Source organism: Panthera leo, chromosome D2 (assembly GCF_018350215.1).
Source record: "Panthera leo isolate Ple1 chromosome D2, P.leo_Ple1_pat1.1, whole genome shotgun sequence".
Classification (NCBI taxonomy): Eukaryota; Metazoa; Chordata; class Mammalia; order Carnivora; family Felidae; genus Panthera; species Panthera leo.
The window spans coordinates 57,920,704-57,938,750 of NC_056689.1; the positions used below are offsets into that span (position 1 = coordinate 57,920,704).

Below are 18,047 nucleotides of genomic sequence, written 5' to 3' on the forward strand. Positions count from 1 at the left end.
CATAATCCTTAGGTCTTGAAGCTTCACTAAATAACTCTTGTTCTGCAACTACATTAGAAAACAAAGTGCCGTGTGCCAAGTTTTACTCTGGCAGGCCGAGCTGAGAGAGCAGAGAGGTCTGCCTCTTCTGTGCTGTGCTATTGTCCCCTGGAAAAGGCAAGAGTGGGGATCAAGAACACCTGTTTAGCTAGGATCTGTCAAAGGCCATTGTTCCTGCCATCAGGGAGATTCCTTGGAGCTTAATACTAAAACGAGGGGGAGTAGGGCTCCAAAGTCTTGAGTCACTATGAAAACCAGCAAGAACCCAGACTGCAGACATATACAACACACCTTCCTCTTGGACCCCTTGACTGATGCTTCAAGTCAGAATACTTAAAAGCATTTCACTTCCCCTTTGGCATAACAAATCCAATGAAACCATTTAATTTAAAGGCTTTTTATTAGGAACCAGGGGAATGAGCTGCTTGTCCCTCTGTAACAGTCTAGAGTAGGTCATCAGGCCCAGGATGGAGAAAGGTTATTAGCAAAGGTACTGTGGTGTGCTTTGCTGCACTTGCTTAGGGCCTGGAAGGAAAGGTGGCGGCAACGGAGGCTGGCAGGAACTGGTGTTAGCCAAAACACCAGTAGCCTGGGGAGAACCCTCTACCTTCCTTCCACCTCCACTCAAGGCTGGATGGAGCATGCCAGGAGACCGAGAACGTGGCTGGAGCAGGCAGGACGCAGCAGTGCTGGACCCCTGGCTGCATCGTGTGCTACTTCACTTCACTTGCCTGCCCTCCACTCTTCTTGCCGTTTGGTGATTAGGTATTTGAAGAACTCATACACAGACCATGCGATGGCTGTGGAGGGGATCTGGTAAATTACTCTGGCCTGTACCCCTCGGAAGTAGGCGGTCACACCACCTACTTGATACACCGTCCTGAAGGCACTAGCCATGCCTGTGATATGTCCTGTGATGTTTGAGTTCAAAGCCAAGGATTCCTGGGTGTTGAGCAGTGTTTTGCAAACGTCCAGTGGGGTTGTGGCAGCGGCAGCTACGGCTCCTGCACAGGCTCCAGAGAGAACGTGGGAGCTGGGGTTGTACCGTCTCTGGGGGTTAAAGTGCTCCTGCAGGAATTCATAGGTCATGAAGTGAATGGCTTGGAAGGGAACATTCATGGTTAGCTGGGTGGTGTAGCTACGATAAAAGGCGCCGGCCCCTTCATTTTGCCACACTGCCCGTACACAGTCTGTCACCCGGTGGTATGGGGAGTTGTACATCTGCATCCTCTGCTTGACCACTGGTAGTGCCATCAACAAGAAGAAGGAAGGAAATGATGCCAGCAATCAACCGGTGAGCAAGAGTGTCCAGATTCAGAGTCCCGAGTCAGCGGGTCAGCCATTGGAATGGAGAGGGGAAAAAAAAAAAGGATGAGTGAGCTATCAGTCTAATAAATTAAAGTTTCCCTTTTTTGAGAGAAGGGGATAGGAGAAGGTTGATAAAGGGCCAAAAAATAACAGACTGACTTATAGTAGGATTTCTTTAAAACCAACCAGTGAACACACAAGATACATCTATGGTTTAGAAACTCCAGTAGATTTTCTTGAAAAAATTACCAACCTATTATGATCTTACCCTTTCGTAAAACCCCAGGGAAGAAATGACTCAGTGGCAGTGAACATGATAATGAACGGATAGCCCTAACAATCCCAATCCTCAGGTATGCAGAGCACCCAACTCTTATGACATGAGGATGGTTATCCTCCTCAGGAGAAGGGCTACCAGAAAGAAAACACAGTTCTTAACCAAGAAGACTGTGGCTTTAGTTTCCAAACATCTACTCTCTTGAGTAGATAACATGGTATGAGCCCTGGATCTTCAGCTTAGCTTTGGCCCTTTCCACACCATGGCCTTGCCCAGACTGGTAAAGGGCTGGAGCTTAAAGAGCATGGCAACTGTGCTATCCCTTCACGTTTGTTTGAGTACCTCATTCTCCAGCTCAGAAGCCAAGATCCAAGCAGCCGGGCAGGAACTGAGCTCTACAATTTACCCTTTCACTCCTATTTCGACTATCTTCATTCTAATAAGAATGGCAGGATTTTTAAATGTCAAAATCCATCTTTACCTCTTTGAAGAAAAGTGAAATACTCTGTTAAATTTTCAGATGAGATCAAATCCACTACAAAGAGGACTTCCGAGAAAACCCAGGAATAGGCCAAGTAGAGCCATATCTTTTTTCAGGGAAGCCCCAAAGATGAATTAAAGCTCAATGAATTTGCTTCCTAAGGGGCTCCTCCTACCCACTGACAATATGGGGGGGGCGCCCTCTACTGGTAAGAAACGGTAACACAAAAGGATTTCCCCCCCCCCAAAATGGCTGGGATGCTCCCTGTCTTTCCTCCGCAAACCAGAAATAAAGGAGAAGCCTAGAGATGCAGGTGCAGTGGCCCACAGGGGGAAAGGTGGAGGAATCATTACCTTCTGCTGGATTCATGGCTGCATCATGCAGTAATGTTGCTACACAACCGGCTGCACCTGCAAAGGAGAAAACAATCGCCATACATGAGGCCAGAAGAGGACAACTGATTGAGGCACCAGAGTGAAGGGAGTGGCTAGGCTAAACAACAGCAGGGAGAGGGAACCCACTGCTCTCGAGCCCCTGTTCTGAAAAATGAAGATATTTGTTCCCACCAACTTAGTAAGGTTACCAGTCTACATTCCATATGTATAATAGGAAGGCCAAAAGAGTCAAAGAAAACAACCCAGATTTTATAAAGACTTTTCTGAGAATGAATGCACTTTATGCCCCAAACAGGAAGCAGGTACACTGCAGCCAAGGGATGCCAGCACCAACTGCCTCCAGTGGAGGGAGAACATGAGGGGCGGTGGTCAGATCTGCCCCACACCATCTCACCTGTCATCCTGCTGCCCCTGTGCTGCCCATTCCAACTCCAAACTCTAACATCTATCCATTTAGACCTTTCCTTGAGGTCCTTAACCACCATATCTCTCAACTTTCCTCTCAGTTTGGTTTTCAATCCTCAAGCATCAGGCTGCTGTCCCTTCCCTTACTTTCACATAGCCTTCAACCCTCTGGTTTTTCTGTGCAGAAGTCTCTTGGCTCAACCCCAATTCACTTGAGGCCTTGTTGTGTCCTCAACAACACAAACTGCCTCTGGTCAGTTAGGATCCTGAAAACGTGATGCAAAGAGCTGGGGCTCCATTAATGTCTTCCTTGGGCAGCTGGGTCACCTCAGATCCTGCCCCAAGGAGCAGGACACCACCCGATTATCAAGATATATACAGTGGGAGTATTTCAATGTGTCTCCACATTACCAGGGCATTAGAAGTTGATGCAGGGAGATGAAAGAAGTCAAGCTGGTAGGTAAGGGAAGATACCGTAACACTTTGTTGAGGTGTCCCAAAAGAGGGGTGGGGTTGAAGCAGCCCATTGTCTGAGAACGTCAGGTTTGGAAGTCCCTCCCCTATACTCTGGCCTACCCCAGCCCAAAGCTTCAGCTCCAAACCATGCTGAGGCTGGAAAGCATTGACAGCAGCAAAGCCCAAAGAGTTGAGAAAGTGGGGGAACCAGCACAGGAAGGCTCAATACCATTGGCAATATGGCTATTGCCCCCAGGGTGGATTACATCACTCAATGTCTTTTTTAACTTTTCGTAGCAGGCAAAATAGAGGGCATGGGCAGGCCCTGCGCCTGTTGCTGTGACGTTTAGCCCCCGCATGGGTCTCCACAGCCCCTCTGTTCTTATAATCCTCCAGAGTGCCTCCAACACATTTCGATAGCGGGCGGCTGGGTCAGGCTGTAGGCTCTGCATCCGGGTCTGAAATTACAGAAAGAAGTGCAATGTCAGTGATGCCAACTTCTTATTCAACGTTGTAACTTCAGCACTCAGGCTTGGGACACTCCTCTGTGGAATCATGCCAATGTGCGGGAGTGCTACCTGGCACCCAGTTTTACTCCCAAATCTATGTCTGACCTTTCCAAGGCTTGGACCTTTTGCTAGTCATCTATGAAGGGAACACCATTCTTTTCTCAAGAATATAACTGCTTAGGAAGTATGCTTGAACTCTGAAATGATTCATAGCCCCAGCAACAAATATCAAGCCTGTTTCAGGAGATACTGCTTTTGTGCCTTAATAAACCCAGGCCAAGAGTTCGTTACAAATAGATTCTAAAGTCAACTATTTATTGTCTACAACATTATGCCTTATTTCTGAAGGTTGATCCTGGGCCTGCTTCCTAACCACACACTATACTGACTAATGAGACGATGGCTCATCCTTTATTACATCCTTGATGATTATCTGACTTTCATGGATTATTTGGCATTGGCAGCTGAGCCTGTAGGTTAAACTCTTGGCAGAAGTAACATTTGTAATCAATGCTGCTCTATTTCTGGGAAAGAGCATTTGCCTTGAGACTATGAAAGGTGGAAACTAACTTTGTCTCTAAAACTGAAGGGGCTCCCAGATTTCTAATCAAAACTGAATGAATCCCCAAACTGACATCAAATTAAATCAGTCTCTGTGAAACAGAATCCATGGAATTTCCAGAGGATTCAATGATTGGGACAAAAGTACATGGCAGACACTTTGTATAATGTTCCTGGACAAAGTCTGGTTGGGATTTGGGAAATGAATCTCTTCGAAACATTCACCAAATCACAGACCCTCAGAGGCAGGTTTGTCTCCCAGTGAAAAACTCTTGTCTATTGATCCATTTCAAGATTAAGATGGCATGGAGACTAACAATATAAAATCAATGTCCAGTGCCTGGAACAAAGTAAGCACTCAAGATTTGTTTGTTGAATGAATGAATGAACAAACGAATGAATCTTAGCTGTGTCTGCACCAACTCACAAAGTAAGAAGGAGACTATTAGTGAGCCAGAAGGGCAATTTATGCCCAAGTATAGTTTAAATTCCTACTTCATTCCAATTACTGGTTCAGTCTGGATTTAAAAGCTTGAACCTTCCTTTTGGCCAACTGCGATCCAAGAGTGTTGTCTCTTGTCAAAAGCATGAGGGAAAAAAAAAAACTAACCAGATCAACAGGTCCTAGTTAGCTGTAAGCAATCCACATTCCTCTAGTTATTTTCTCTTGTCTGCTACCAACAAAGAACTGGAAAGTTAAAAGGTTAATTACTGTAAATGCAATCAGAAATACAGTTACCACTTATTACAACTTGACACATTCATTCTACTTCTCAAAAAAAGAAACCCATAAAGTTCCAATAAAGCATGTGTTTACAGATCTTTCCCATCACTCACGGGGTATAAAATCCATCAGAGGAGTTACCCAGCGACTACAGGTCTTTGCTGGCTACAGCTGCTGATAAAGATAAACTGATCCTGGTGGCTTAACAATTATGTGTTTCCATTGGTTTGTTCAAAACTGTTCTTGCATAGGGAGAATGTTCAGAAGCTGTACTGCTCTGCTGAAGTCACTAGCATTATCTGGACAACCAGCCTTGAAAGGTCTGGCCTCAGAGATGTGGAACGTTTCACCCCCAAGAGAAACCTGGACTGTAGGTATCATACATACCCCTAACTCTAATTCACGATTCTACTTACACCCTTATGGAGAGGAACCAAGCATAAGCTATGCCAAATACAGAAATGAATACGGCTCCCCAAATTTGTGGGCCAATAAATCTTTCTTTTGGAGAAAGATCAAATCTCTAAGAATTTATGAATAGCCTTTAATATAAAAACCACTAGCTTTGAAGAAAAGCCAAATAAACTAATAGGTAAGTGGTTTGGCAAAAAACAAGCCACATTTCAGTCAGAAAGCCTGAGTTTCAGCCCCAGCTTTGCTAGATGTGTGGCCTTGGATATGTCACTTAACCTGAGTTTCAGTGTTGTCATCTACAACATGAAACTAAGAATGGCTAATGGAGCTATTATGGGCATTTGAAGAGTCAGGGCATGTAAAAGCCATTGGCAATTTATGAAGTACTACAAATATAAGGCTTTTTATTGTCTTCAAACATGATTCTAGGAAATATGTGTTTATATCTTAGAATGTATAGATCATGGGAGTGTTGTCTCTTGTGTATGTCATTTCACAAATATGCATGGGCAACTAACTGGTCCTTAGCCACTAATAAATCAGGTTTCATTTTTGTATTTCTTGTTTTCACTTTATTGTTTTTAATGTTTATTTATTTTTGAGAGAGACAGAGAGTGAGTGGGGAGGGGCAGAGAGAGAGGGAGACAGAGAATCCCCAGGGGGCTCCACACTGTCAGTGCACAGCCCAATGTGGGGCTCGAACTCACAAACTGTAAGATTATGACCTGAGCCGAAATCAAGGGTCGGATGCTTAACCAACTGAGCCACCCAGGTGCTCCTATTTCACTTTCAAGTTTCTCTTTGGCTATAATGATTTTTTATGTCCGGCTATCAATCTGAAGTTCACATTTAGGACTGAGCACTATTGTGAAACTCTGTGCCTTGCTTGGCTCTGGAAATCTACTTTGGGGAGGCTGTATGGAAGGCCCGAGAGCCTGACTGGGGTCAAATCATGACTGTGCCACCTAACTTGCTTCCTTTTCTTGTTGTGTAAAATAATGAAAATGGTGTGTACTTCATGAAAACGCTTCACGGATTAAACGAATAAATGTATGTAAGGCACATCAGTTAGTGTTTGGCAAACAAGAAGAGTTGACATTTACTGAATAATTATTATTAGATACAAGAAAGTCAAATATGCCAATGTTTCCATTTCCTAACCTTTCATTGGTGAATGTGTATAGATAACCATTTACATCTGGGGTTTGGCAAAGATTTATTTCCCTTTGTCACGATTACAGAGCCAAATAGCAGCACGTTGGTGACAAGAGGGTACTTAGATGATTTTGAGAAGAGTTCTGACTGCTTTGGTTGCAGAGCCTATCCCTATAGATAAAGTCTGATGTTTGCCTCTGAGGTCCAGAAATGGAAAACTGGGATATGTTTGGGCTCCCAAACCTCCCTATTATGACCATGTAAATAGTTGGCTGAATAACTATGGCCTGGCAAGGTTATGCTAGGTTCCTCCCAAGGATATTTTAAATCAACTTGACCCTGAGAAGTGGCTGGGTAGCACTGGCTTACATGCCAAGAGGCAATGTCAACTTTCATTTGCAAACACTGTGGTTGCTGTTTTGGCTCCAACACAGATACCTGCTTCTAGTCTTAGGGATGGTTGGGCTGCTCTTCTTCTCCACCACCATTTATGGTAAAAGAGGAACTGGGAAACCCTGGGACAAGTGAACTGGGAAGGCCTTTCTGAAGGAAGAGATTTGAATTTTACTTTCATATCTGTACAACGTTTAACATCCTAGTGACACTAAATCCTACTGGTCTCACCTAGTTGTTCCCTCTAGTCATTTAAATCCCAGCATTAATGACAAATGAAAATGATTCTTCTAAAATAAGCTTTTGTATTTTTGAAGACTCTTGAGCATTTTTTTCCTCCAGGTCAAATAATTAATTCTTTAATATAGGGCTTTGAGGCATAACTATAATGTTATAGGACTTTTTTAAAACACAAATTTCAAAGCTTATGTAAATGAGTAAGAACTGTTCTTCAAAACAGCTTGGAAGGCTAGAAGTAACTTATTCCACCAGTGCTGTGATTATGCAAAATATTTCTGGAACTCCTCTTTCAGAAGTGTTTCCTCAGTGGGTTTGTCAGCCTCAAGAATAAACCAGGCTCCTTGCTTTCTGCTCCTACCTTCTCTCTGACTCCAATCAGTATTACCCATTTTGATCTCCCACCTTATCTACCATTTTTGATTCTGAATGGTCTGTTACTAAAAAATCGACCACATCCTGTGACAGGACAAAGGTCTGCCCTCTTTAAGGATATGCACCCAAATATTCTAAAGGGATTTCTAACAAAGAAATTTATAAAATGTTTACAGCAACAATAGCATTATGTAAATACATGGAATAAGAAGATAGCCTACCAAGGTAATAGGACAACACTTCAGTTGACAAGTTATAGTAATATTCCTAAGTCAATCACATTACTACATTGTATTTTTCAAGTCATTAAATAATTTTCATTGCTTTCCTTGATCTAGTTTTCACTTGATACCCATCCTGAAACATAGCACCCTAGACCCTGCTAGCTCCTGCTCTCTACTCACAGTCTTAGTATTGGGAGGTTACTTTACTTTGCAGTTAGATCACATTAACTTTTGGATATATAGCATTAACAACTCACATTCAACCTAGACTTTATTACATAAATGTCTGCATCTTTTTTATTTGTACTTGCCCATTTTACATTTTAATACTGTTAGAGCATTAATGATCCTTTTACTTCTCTTGCAAAGATTTTACTTTTTATTTCTATTCCTCCCAATTGACAAGGGTATTTAAAGTTCTAATATCCATTTTAACCAAGTTCATTTACCAGTTTCAATAGGGATGGCCACTGGTAGGAGTTGCTTTGCAGTGCACTAGAAAACTCCTATCAACTCAATGTCATTCACAAAGCTTAATGAGTACTTTCCCCATTTCCTCATCCACACTACTTATGAAAACATGTGGTAGTACCAGAATCAGGAAGAAGCAGAAGAGGTAGACTTTGTATTTCCCAACTCGGTATTCTCTCCTTTTGAATATGTAACATTTGTCTAATTTGAGGAGAAAACACACGTCAAAGAGCTGTGAGAATACTGTTTGGACTATTACCCCTGATATGTAAAGGAGGTACCACTCTCTTTCTCAATACGTTTACTTCAACAGCCCCCTTGAATTTACTTCTCATTCAATTTAGTCCTCACTTTTAGAGGTTGGTACCTTTCCTAATGCACAAGATTAACTGTAAAGAACAATCTGTTCCCTCTTCACCTATCTTTCTTCAGAAGCACCCGACTTCTGTACCCACTAATCAGTCTGCTTGGTTGTGGTTGCCATTAGTTTTTACTTTCACAGGAATCATGCCTTCATGTTAATCCTATTTCATTTTCTTCACACTTACATCTGCTTTTCAAAATCATGCTTCCCTTCTAGGCAACTTTCCCCTTTTTGTCAAATTCAGGTGGCTAAAGAAACACACTGTCAGGTTCATCTCTCGTTTGGGGGCCTATGTGCCCCCATACAAAATCCTAATCCCAGTTTAGTTTTCATGTTCAGGAAATAGGTGGGGTGTCATGCTTGCTGCACAGAGAAACCGAAACCTTTTCCTGAACATGGGTTTTCCCAAATCATTTCCAGTCTGGAGCTATGAATTCTGACTGCACAATGACTTCCAATCATTCATGGCTTAAGAGTTAATAAGTAAATCATTTATCTAGCCGAGACATTTCAGATTTCCGTTCTTGCCCCAACACTGTTAAGGGAAGACACAGCAAGTTTCTTGAAAAAGCACTCGCCCAGAGAGCATCTTCAAGGCATTAAGATCCTATTCGGAGTCTGATTCACCCCAGTTGTCTTCACCGTAATCAAATTAGTAGCACTTACCTGTTCCATCCCATCCCACCCTATTCCTGTTTAGTCCCGTCTAGGATCCAGACTTTGGCTGACAGATTTTCTTTCCACAGTCCCGATTCAGATCTCACTGACGGTTAGAAATGGGTCCTGGTTCCTGACTGGGTTCAATTCCCAGTCGGGACCTTGCTTGCATGGTGCATCAGTCGAATCGTGTGGTGGTGGCAGGAGCCAGGAAGAAACCCATGTCGGCTCCGGCTCTCGGCCAGGATCCTGGCTCGGGACAGGACCCAGGGGTCGGGTCAGCCCCAGGTCGGATTCAGAGCCGGTCCAGGTCTCACCTTGACGCAGTCGATGGGATACATCACGCAGTGCTCCAGGATCCCTGCCACGGCGCCCGCCACCATGTGCGTGGTGACAGTGGCTCCAGCCGGCAGCGCCTCGTAGTCCGGGCCGGAGTCCGGATCCTGCCGTACCGGGGGCCTGCAGGCCCCGGCCTCCCCGCCGCCGGCCCCCCGGCCCACGCCCCGCTGCAGCCACCCGTCCAGCAGCGCCGACTCCCCGGGGCTCCGCCCCGGCCCAGCCGCCGACCTCCCCGCCACACCGCCAGCACCCCGCCCCTCCAACTCCATCCACCCGGGCCAGCTGCGGCGCCCACCCTCGCCGCCGCTGCCGCCACTGCCGCCACCGCCCCCCGGCCCCGTCGCGTCCGCCTCAGGCGCGGCCCAGAGAGCCCGGGGCCTCCGGCTCCCGCTTGGCCCGCGGACACGCCCTTCAGCCAGCCATTGGTGCAGCTGCCAAGTTATCCCCGCCCCTTTGCTTTCGTAGGGAAAAAATGTGTGTGGTATTAGAGAAGTGGCCTGTCATTCCTCCACCCCGTGGCGTTGCTACTGCTTAGGTTCCACCCCTTCCCCTTTGATCTTGGAAGCTTCTTGTTTATTGGCTATTGATTGGCCAACATGTAAGATCAACCCGCCCTCCGACTTTTCTGGAGGGCGGGAGAAACTTAAGGCTGAACTTTGATAGGCTCAACCACTCTTGATACTTTGACCGCGGCCATTGGCCCGCATCACGTCGGGATCCGATTGGCTACCGGAAGAGAGCGAAGAGCCCAGGGGCGAGAGAGGCCGGATTTGGGCCCCAGACTGGCGCCTGTGGAGCTCCAGGCGGTACCCTGTGGGGCGGATGGGGCGTGGTGCCAGGCCTTCAAGGTCAAACCGCTGACGGATGCCGTTAGGATCTGCGTTCGAGCGCCCGCCCCAAATCCCGGGATGCGCGGGTCGCGTGCAGGCGGCTTTGGCCCGAGAGCTCTGTTCCCGCGGGATCTCAGGCCGGCGTGAGGTGGAGCCAGCTTGAGCCGGGTATCCCCTGGCGCGGCCCGCGGGCCGTTCCGGGAAGCTGTTGCGACAAGCGGGCGGCGGCCCGTTAGACTGGTCGCATCTGGAGCGATGCCCCCGACCCCGTCTCGTGCAGCTCGCGAGCCGACTCCCGAAGGCCCTGTGCTCCGAAGGCCCTAGCGCGCCTCACCAGGCTTGCACCCGAAGTCGCCCTGGAAACCCCGCAGTTGCTGAATGAATGAGTTCCCCGGGGCCCGCTGTCGCTGGGTCCTGCGCCGAGCCGAGAGCTGGAGGGAGGGAAGAGAGATGTTGAAATGGGGCGGGATGATTCAGAGATGACGACAGGCGGAGAGGCGGGTCTGGAGACAGCTTGCCGCAACAAGCACAGAAAGTACGGCGGCTGTGGAGAAGCTCGGACGTACCACTTTCCCCGAAGCTGACGCGCCGATGACCACCGCTGCCTGGTGGTGACTGCCTTTTGTGATAAGACCGCTCTCCCTCCCGGGCGGGTCCGCCGGGGTTTAAGAGGGGCGCTCTCGGGTGAAGGACAATGCCAGCGAGCCCCAGCCTCGAGCACCACTTCCTGGGCGACGCTGCTGCGCGGGAGCTACACGAGGGCTGCTGGCTAGTCTGAGTGAACGCAGGAGCTTTCCCCGCTCCTCCGTCTGCCCTCCTTCAGTATCCCTTCTCTGGGGCGTGTTTGTACAAGCCTCCCACTGGTTCCAGCTCAGTCTTTCTACCTGTTTTGCTGAGATGGTGATGCAATTGTGAACTTTCCCATCTGGTTACAGCTTTTCTTTAAGGAAGAGATTGTCCTTTTTTTCTCTGAAGCTGGCCCTTCTCTGGGCCTCTGGGAGTTTTTGTTTTTAACTTTGTTTTACTCACCTATTCTGTCTCTCCTCAGCAGTGGTTATTAACCTTAGGCTCTCGACCTTTTGGAAAATAATGAAGCTACCAATCCTCTTCGCCCCTCCACTTCCCATCCCCCATGCACACACCTGGAGGTCCATGAACTTCAGGTTAAGAACCCCTCTTCTACATCTTTCCCCTTCTCTAGCTCACTTCCCTTGAAAAATGAATAGGACTCACAAAAAGAAAACCACTCAATCCTGCTAGAGTACTAATTCTCTTTACTGCCAAACTACTCCAGTAATGAGTTATGCCTGCTATGTCCTTTTTCTCCTTCAGCCCTACATTTTTACTCCTTAATTCGGTAGTCACAAATGACCTTTTCAAATGCAATGGCCTTTTTCTTATTCCCTCGTGGCCTCACTGACCCATCCCTCACTGAAATTTTTTTCCTCATTAGGAGCCACTTTATTCTACGTTTTAGACTCCTCAGTCTCTGACACTTTTCTACCGACTGAAGGAGAACATTCCTAAAGGTTTAATGCTTCTTGTTCATCTTCACTACCTTAGAGAACCTTACCATTCCAAACCTGCTTTTCTCATTGGACTTATATTTCTTTCATTGCATACTTCTTAACTAAAATTTCCATGTGAACATTCAGTAAATATTTATTGAGTGCCAGCTCTGTACTTGAAGCTGGTGACCCAGGTCACAGTCCGTGGAGTTCTCATGGAGCTTACTTTTTCTTTCTTTCTTTCTTTTTAATGTTTATTTATTTTTAAGAGAGACAGTGTGTGAGTGGGAGAGGGGCAGAGAGAGAGGGAGACACAGAATCTGAAGCAGGCTCCAGGCTCTGAGCTGTCAGCACAGAACCTGATGCGGGGCTCAAACCCACAGGCCGTGGGATCATGACCTGAGCCGAAGTCGGATGCTCGACGGACTGAGCCACCCATGCACCCCTCATGAAGCTTACTTTTTTAATGAGGGGAGGGTGATAGACAAAAATACCAGTTAACTCTAGGTATGATTCTGATACTGAAATAGGTGTGATAAAGTGTGACTAGGTGGCTACGTTTGTTGGACTGGGAAAGGCCTTTCTGAGGAGATGACACCATGATAAGTTCTAAATGACAAACCCAGAAAAGAGCATTCCAGAAGAAACAGTAGGTACAATAACCCTGCGGAGAGAACAAGGTTGCAAAAGTGAGTGTGGCTGGAACATGGTGAGAGAAAGGGGAGGTGACACAGGATGAGATTGGGGAGATAGGCAGAGGGTGAACATCCACCTTAATATCTGACTTGGCATGTTCATTCCAAACTTAGCCCCTTCCACTTCCCACTCCAACCAATTCCTCCAAAATGTTCCTTTTCTAAAGCTGGAGGTCGTCTGTAGCTATCCTTTAGAAATATTCTGAAGCATTTGTGCTTTCTTTTTCCTTCCTTTTGATTCATTTTCCCAGTATCTGATACCTTCACATCTATACTGTAAGAACCTTTGAATGTCCTGCCTCTGGGATTCCCTGGCTTCAGGGGCTTCACCTCTGGGATTCCCATCCTTCCAGGTACATGGTAAGGATTGTTCTTCCCACCTCCTTAAAGATAGGCATGGCTTATGCATAACAGTGGATTTGCTTTGACCAAGGAAATATGAGAGAAGTGTGAGAGCCACATATGAACTTCCCTGCCACATGACTGGTGATGTTTAGAAGGCTCCATCAGCCTGGTGCCCCAGTAAGGATGATGAAGCAAAGTCACTTACTTGCCACCCCCTTCCCCTCAGATGGGCTTTCAGCATGAGTAAGAAATAATCTTTGTCTTTAAAACAGATTTTGGGATTATTCCACACCATAGCATAATCTAGCCCAGTGCCACAGCTCAGACTTTACTGTGATATTAGTCACCTGAAGAATTTGTTAAAATGCAGATTATAATTCACTAGTGGGGACGGGATTCTGCGTTTCTTACAAGTTCCCAGGTGATGCTGATGCCATCAGACCCTGGAGCACACTTTGAATAGCAAGCACCTAACCCACCCTATCTGATGTCCCACCTTCAACACATCTGCACATGCTGCCCTACACCTCACCAACCCTTAAACTTCCCTTAACAACAACAAAAAAAAAAAAAAAAAAAAAAAAAAAAGGAGCTAACAGAGAAATAACCTTCTTGGAGATATTCCTTAGAAGCCCTCAATAGCTCCCATACCTGCAGCTCCTCAGTCAGACATTGTAGGATTTTTTCTTACATTCCTAGGACCATTGCTTTTCATATTCTCTCTTCTCTACTGTCTTTATTTTCTGCCTCTACCAATGAGACTATTCATTGTCTCACTATCAAGTTTCATCTATTTTATTTAATAATAGAAACCTCAAGTTTTAGTTTGGAGCGATAAGTCCAGCTGAAGTCCATATTTCCCCCAGCTTCCCCTTCAGCTGGTGTTAGCTGTGTGACTAAGTTCTAGTTCATGGGATGTGAGTGTAAGTGGCATGAGACATCTGGGTTCTGCCTTTAAAAGGAAGATTATGTCCTCTGAGTATTTTCTTCATGTTCTCCCTTCTTGTCCTTTAGAATACAGACCCAGAAGTTGTCAACCATTTTTGGCCACACAGACAAGGCCTATACCTTAGGTGGGCAGAGCAACCGGTTGAAGAAAACTGCCTTTAGGCAGTAACAGTAATACCTTTGGACTAATCACGTTCTGTACATGAGAGAACTCATTTAAGCAGTTGCTGTTAGTTTGAATCTTTGTTTACAGTATCAGGTTTATATCCTGATACATGTTCATCCCTAGAATGCATTTCACCCTTTGTTCTTACCAAAATTATTCTTGAAGGTCCAAAACAAGTCCCACTACTTCCAGCTTATAATACCCTCTTTCCCTGAACTGCCATCCCACATGACCATATGAGGTATAATACAGAATGAGATGGATTCCAGCAGCCACCCGTGCAAATAACACTGACTTCTTTACAGTTACTTACAGAGAAATAGATTCCTAAATTCTGATGAGTAGACCATGAAAGCTGTAGGAATTCAGAGATGGGGCAGTCAGTGAGGAGAGAAAGGATAAGAAGATATGTGTTTGAGCAGTTTAAAACTGGAGAATGTACACAAGAAGACATTTCCAGGGGGTGTGTGGGGAACAGTTTCAAGGGAATCAATTTGTTATTCCATGTCTTCTGCATCTTTCCTAACATTCATCTTTCTGAGAAAGCAGTTGAGGCAGCTCTCCTTTCCTTCCTCCTATTTCTTAGTCTGTCCTTCCACCTTACAAAAGGAAAGTGTGCCTTCACCTGTCCTTCATCTTGGTATATAGTTCATTGTCCTGGTATGTACAAACCTCCAGGTAGCTAAGCCACCAGGTAGTCCTGGTGCCAGCAAGGCCCCCTTCAATCAAGGTACAACTGTAGATTTCATGTGTTTGTCTGACTTAAGTATATTTCCATTAGGGCAAAACATGTCTTTAGGAATGGATATTTTGGTCCTTGTGGGATATTTGGGGTACATATATATTGTACAGTAGCATAACGGGTTTTTAATTTAACCACAACGTATTATCAAAGAATACATTGTTTCTGAGGGAGATTCTCTTTAGAATAAAGCAAAAAAAGCATAATTAAATGTTAAAGGCGGTAGTGCCTTATTTCACTCAGTTGACACATCATGGCAAGTTCTGTGTCTTATCTATCTTGGGACAAGAATATTCAAGATTTATAAAAATGTGTGCTGGGAAGAAATGATATGCTATAAATATAGTACAGTGTTCCCTCTCTGGTCAGAAGCAAGAAAGCTGAGTGATGCTCTTCATTTACTCATGTCTCAACTTTGGTCTTAATTTTACATTTTGCATAACTTCTAGAAGTATAGGGAAAGTACCTGTTTAATTTTCACAGATCAACATCATGCCTTCAAGTAAAAGGAAATATGTCAAAGTAAATTCATCTTTTGTTTTTTCTTGAATATTCATGCTTGTACTAAAAACATTTTCTTTGGTCAACGTAGAGTATTAGCTATACCATTTCACACACACTAGGATGGCTATAATCAAAAACACAGAAAATACTTGTTGAGTCTACGGCCATACCACCCTGAACGTGCCCGATCTCGTCTGATCTCGGAAGCTAAGCAGGGTCGGGCCTGGTTAGTACTTGGATGGGAGAAAATATGTGTTGACAAGGATGTGGAGAAATTGGAGTCTTTTACACATTGCTGTAAAATGGTTCAGTCACTGTGGAAGACAGTTTAGCAGTTCCTCAAAAAGTTAAACAGAGTTACCATACGACCCACCACTTCACTCCTAGATATATCTGAAACAATTGAAAAGAGGTACTTAAACAAGTACGTGTACATGCTTATTCCATAGCAGCACTTTTCACAATAGGCAAAACGTTGAAACGGTCTAAATGTCTATCAATAGAATGAATAAACAAATTGTGTATATACACACAATATAATTCAGATGTAAAAAGGAATGAAAATAGTGATCTATATATACTACTACAATGTGAATCAACCTCAAAAATATGTTAAGTGAAAGAAGCCAAATGTGATTCCACTTATATGAAATATCCAGAATATGTAGCTCCACAGAGATAGAACATGGATTGGTAGTGGTGATGAGACAGGAGAAGCTGCTTGATGGGTACAGGGTTTCCTTTTGGGGTGATGAAATGGTTTGGAAGTAGGTAAAGGTGTTGGTTGCATAACGTGGTGAATGCACTAAATGCCACAGAATTGTTCACTTTAAGATGGTTACTTTCTGGCGCTACTAGGTGGCTCAGTCAGTTAAGTGACTGACTTTGGCTCAGGTCATGATCTCACGGTTTGTGAGTTCAAGCCCTTCACCGGGCTCTGTGCTGACAACTCAGAGCCTGGAGCCTGCTTCAGATTCTGTGTCTCCCTCTCTCTCTCCCCTACCCCCTCCCCTGCTCATGCTCTCTGTCAAAAATATACATTTAAAAAAAGAGATGGTTACTTTGTTACATGACTTTCACCTCAACTTTAAAAAAACAAGATCGGCTAGCACCCAACAGATGAGCTGAATAAACTAGTATCTTGTTATCCTCTCAAATATTTATGCCCGACTCCACAAACAGCAGCTCTAAACCACTTATACAACTCCTGGATTGCCTGCCTCACATCAACTTGAAGAAAATCTACCTTGGACAAAAGTGAAAGATCTGGGAAATGATTGTTAATGGATACAGACTTTCTTTTTGGTCAGTGAAAATGTTTTAAATTTGTATCATATCGTGATGGTTGCACAATCCTGTGAATATACTAAAACCCACTGTATTGGGTGAATTTTATGGCATGTAAGTTACATCTCAATAAAGCTGTTCTTAACAAACTAAAAGGTCTAATTGGGATACGTTGAAGAGTATTTTCTTTTGGAACTTGGGTTTCATCAGCCTTTAAGCAATAAACTGTAACCCTTTGCACATCTACTTTGGAGGGGGGGCTAGTTACTGCAATCACACTATTCTTTTTTCTTAAAGCTTCTCCTAAGGGATCTTATTTGTGAAAGAAAAAAAAAAGCCAAAACAAGGAAAATTACTAATTTTGATCTAAGAAAAACATAATCTCATCTGTGGCTCACAGGCAAAAATCCAGAAAAATTACTTTGCTTCACTGGTTCTTGTCTAGGAGGAAGTTTCTGTTTAATTCATACTCAAATTGAGTTGAAACAACACAGGAAAAAAAGTATTATTTGATACAGTAAATCCATATTTACTCTTCTTTGGGCACCAATCTCCTTAACTGCCACTCATTTTCCTCCTCATTTATGCATTTCTATCATGCCCTTACTACTGTGACAGAAACATGTAAATCTGTAAGTAATGCCCTCAAGTAATTATTTTTACACCTTTTTGTAAGCCCTGCTGCCCCCAGGGCTGTTTATTTCCAGTAGATGATGCAGTAGATAAAACTGCACTCATAAAAGCATCTACTTATGTACCTGGTAAGACAAAATGTACCCCAAATATAATTTAAGATATAATACCCCGAGCTTTAGGAAACAGTTTCATTTAATAGAATTACCATCTCCTGGGGCACCTGGGTGGCTCAGTTGATTAAGCATCTGACTTCAGCTCAGGTCATTATCTCACAGTCTGGTCTGTGAGTTCAAACCCTACATCGGGCTATGTGCTGACAGCTCAGAGCCTGGAGCCTACTTCATACTGTGTGTGTGTGTGTGTGTGTGTGTGTGTGTGTGTGTGTGTGTGTGTGTGTCTGCCCCTCCCCCACTCACACTCTGTGTCTGTCTCTCTCTCTCTCTCAAAAAATAAATAAACATTAAAAAAACAAAAAAGAGGGGTGCCTGGGTGGTTCAGGTCATGATGTCACAGTTCTTGGGTTTGAGTCACGCCATGTCGGGCTCTGTGCTGGCAGTTCAGAGCCTGGAGCCTGCTTCAGATTCTGTCTCCTTCTCTCTGCC

The 18,047-nt window shown here is 44.6% G+C and overlaps 1 protein-coding gene across 3 annotated transcripts; it reads right to left on the reverse strand.

The window, feature by feature from the left end:
* Window positions 1–420: 420 nt before the first annotated feature.
* Window positions 421–10,693, reverse strand: SLC25A28 (solute carrier family 25 member 28). 3 transcript variants are annotated; one of them, XM_042907834.1, is made up of 5 exons: window positions 9,763–9,837; window positions 5,042–5,119; window positions 3,591–3,819; window positions 2,459–2,515; window positions 421–1,280 (listed from the first exon to the last, which is right to left on the reverse strand). In XM_042907834.1, exons 3-5 carry the CDS (start codon window positions 3,811–3,813, stop codon window positions 763–765), a joined length of 798 nt encoding a protein of 265 aa, XP_042763768.1. In that variant the 5' UTR covers window positions 3,814–3,819; window positions 5,042–5,119; window positions 9,763–9,837; the 3' UTR covers window positions 421–762. The 3 variants fall into 3 exon arrangements, with proteins under 3 accessions (XP_042763768.1, XP_042763766.1, XP_042763767.1); XM_042907832.1 differs by lacking the exon at window positions 5,042–5,119 and having other exon boundaries at window positions 9,763–10,693; XM_042907833.1 differs by lacking the exons at window positions 5,042–5,119; window positions 9,763–9,837 and adding an exon at window positions 9,455–9,734.
* Between the last annotated feature and the right edge of the window lie 7,354 nt (window positions 10,694–18,047).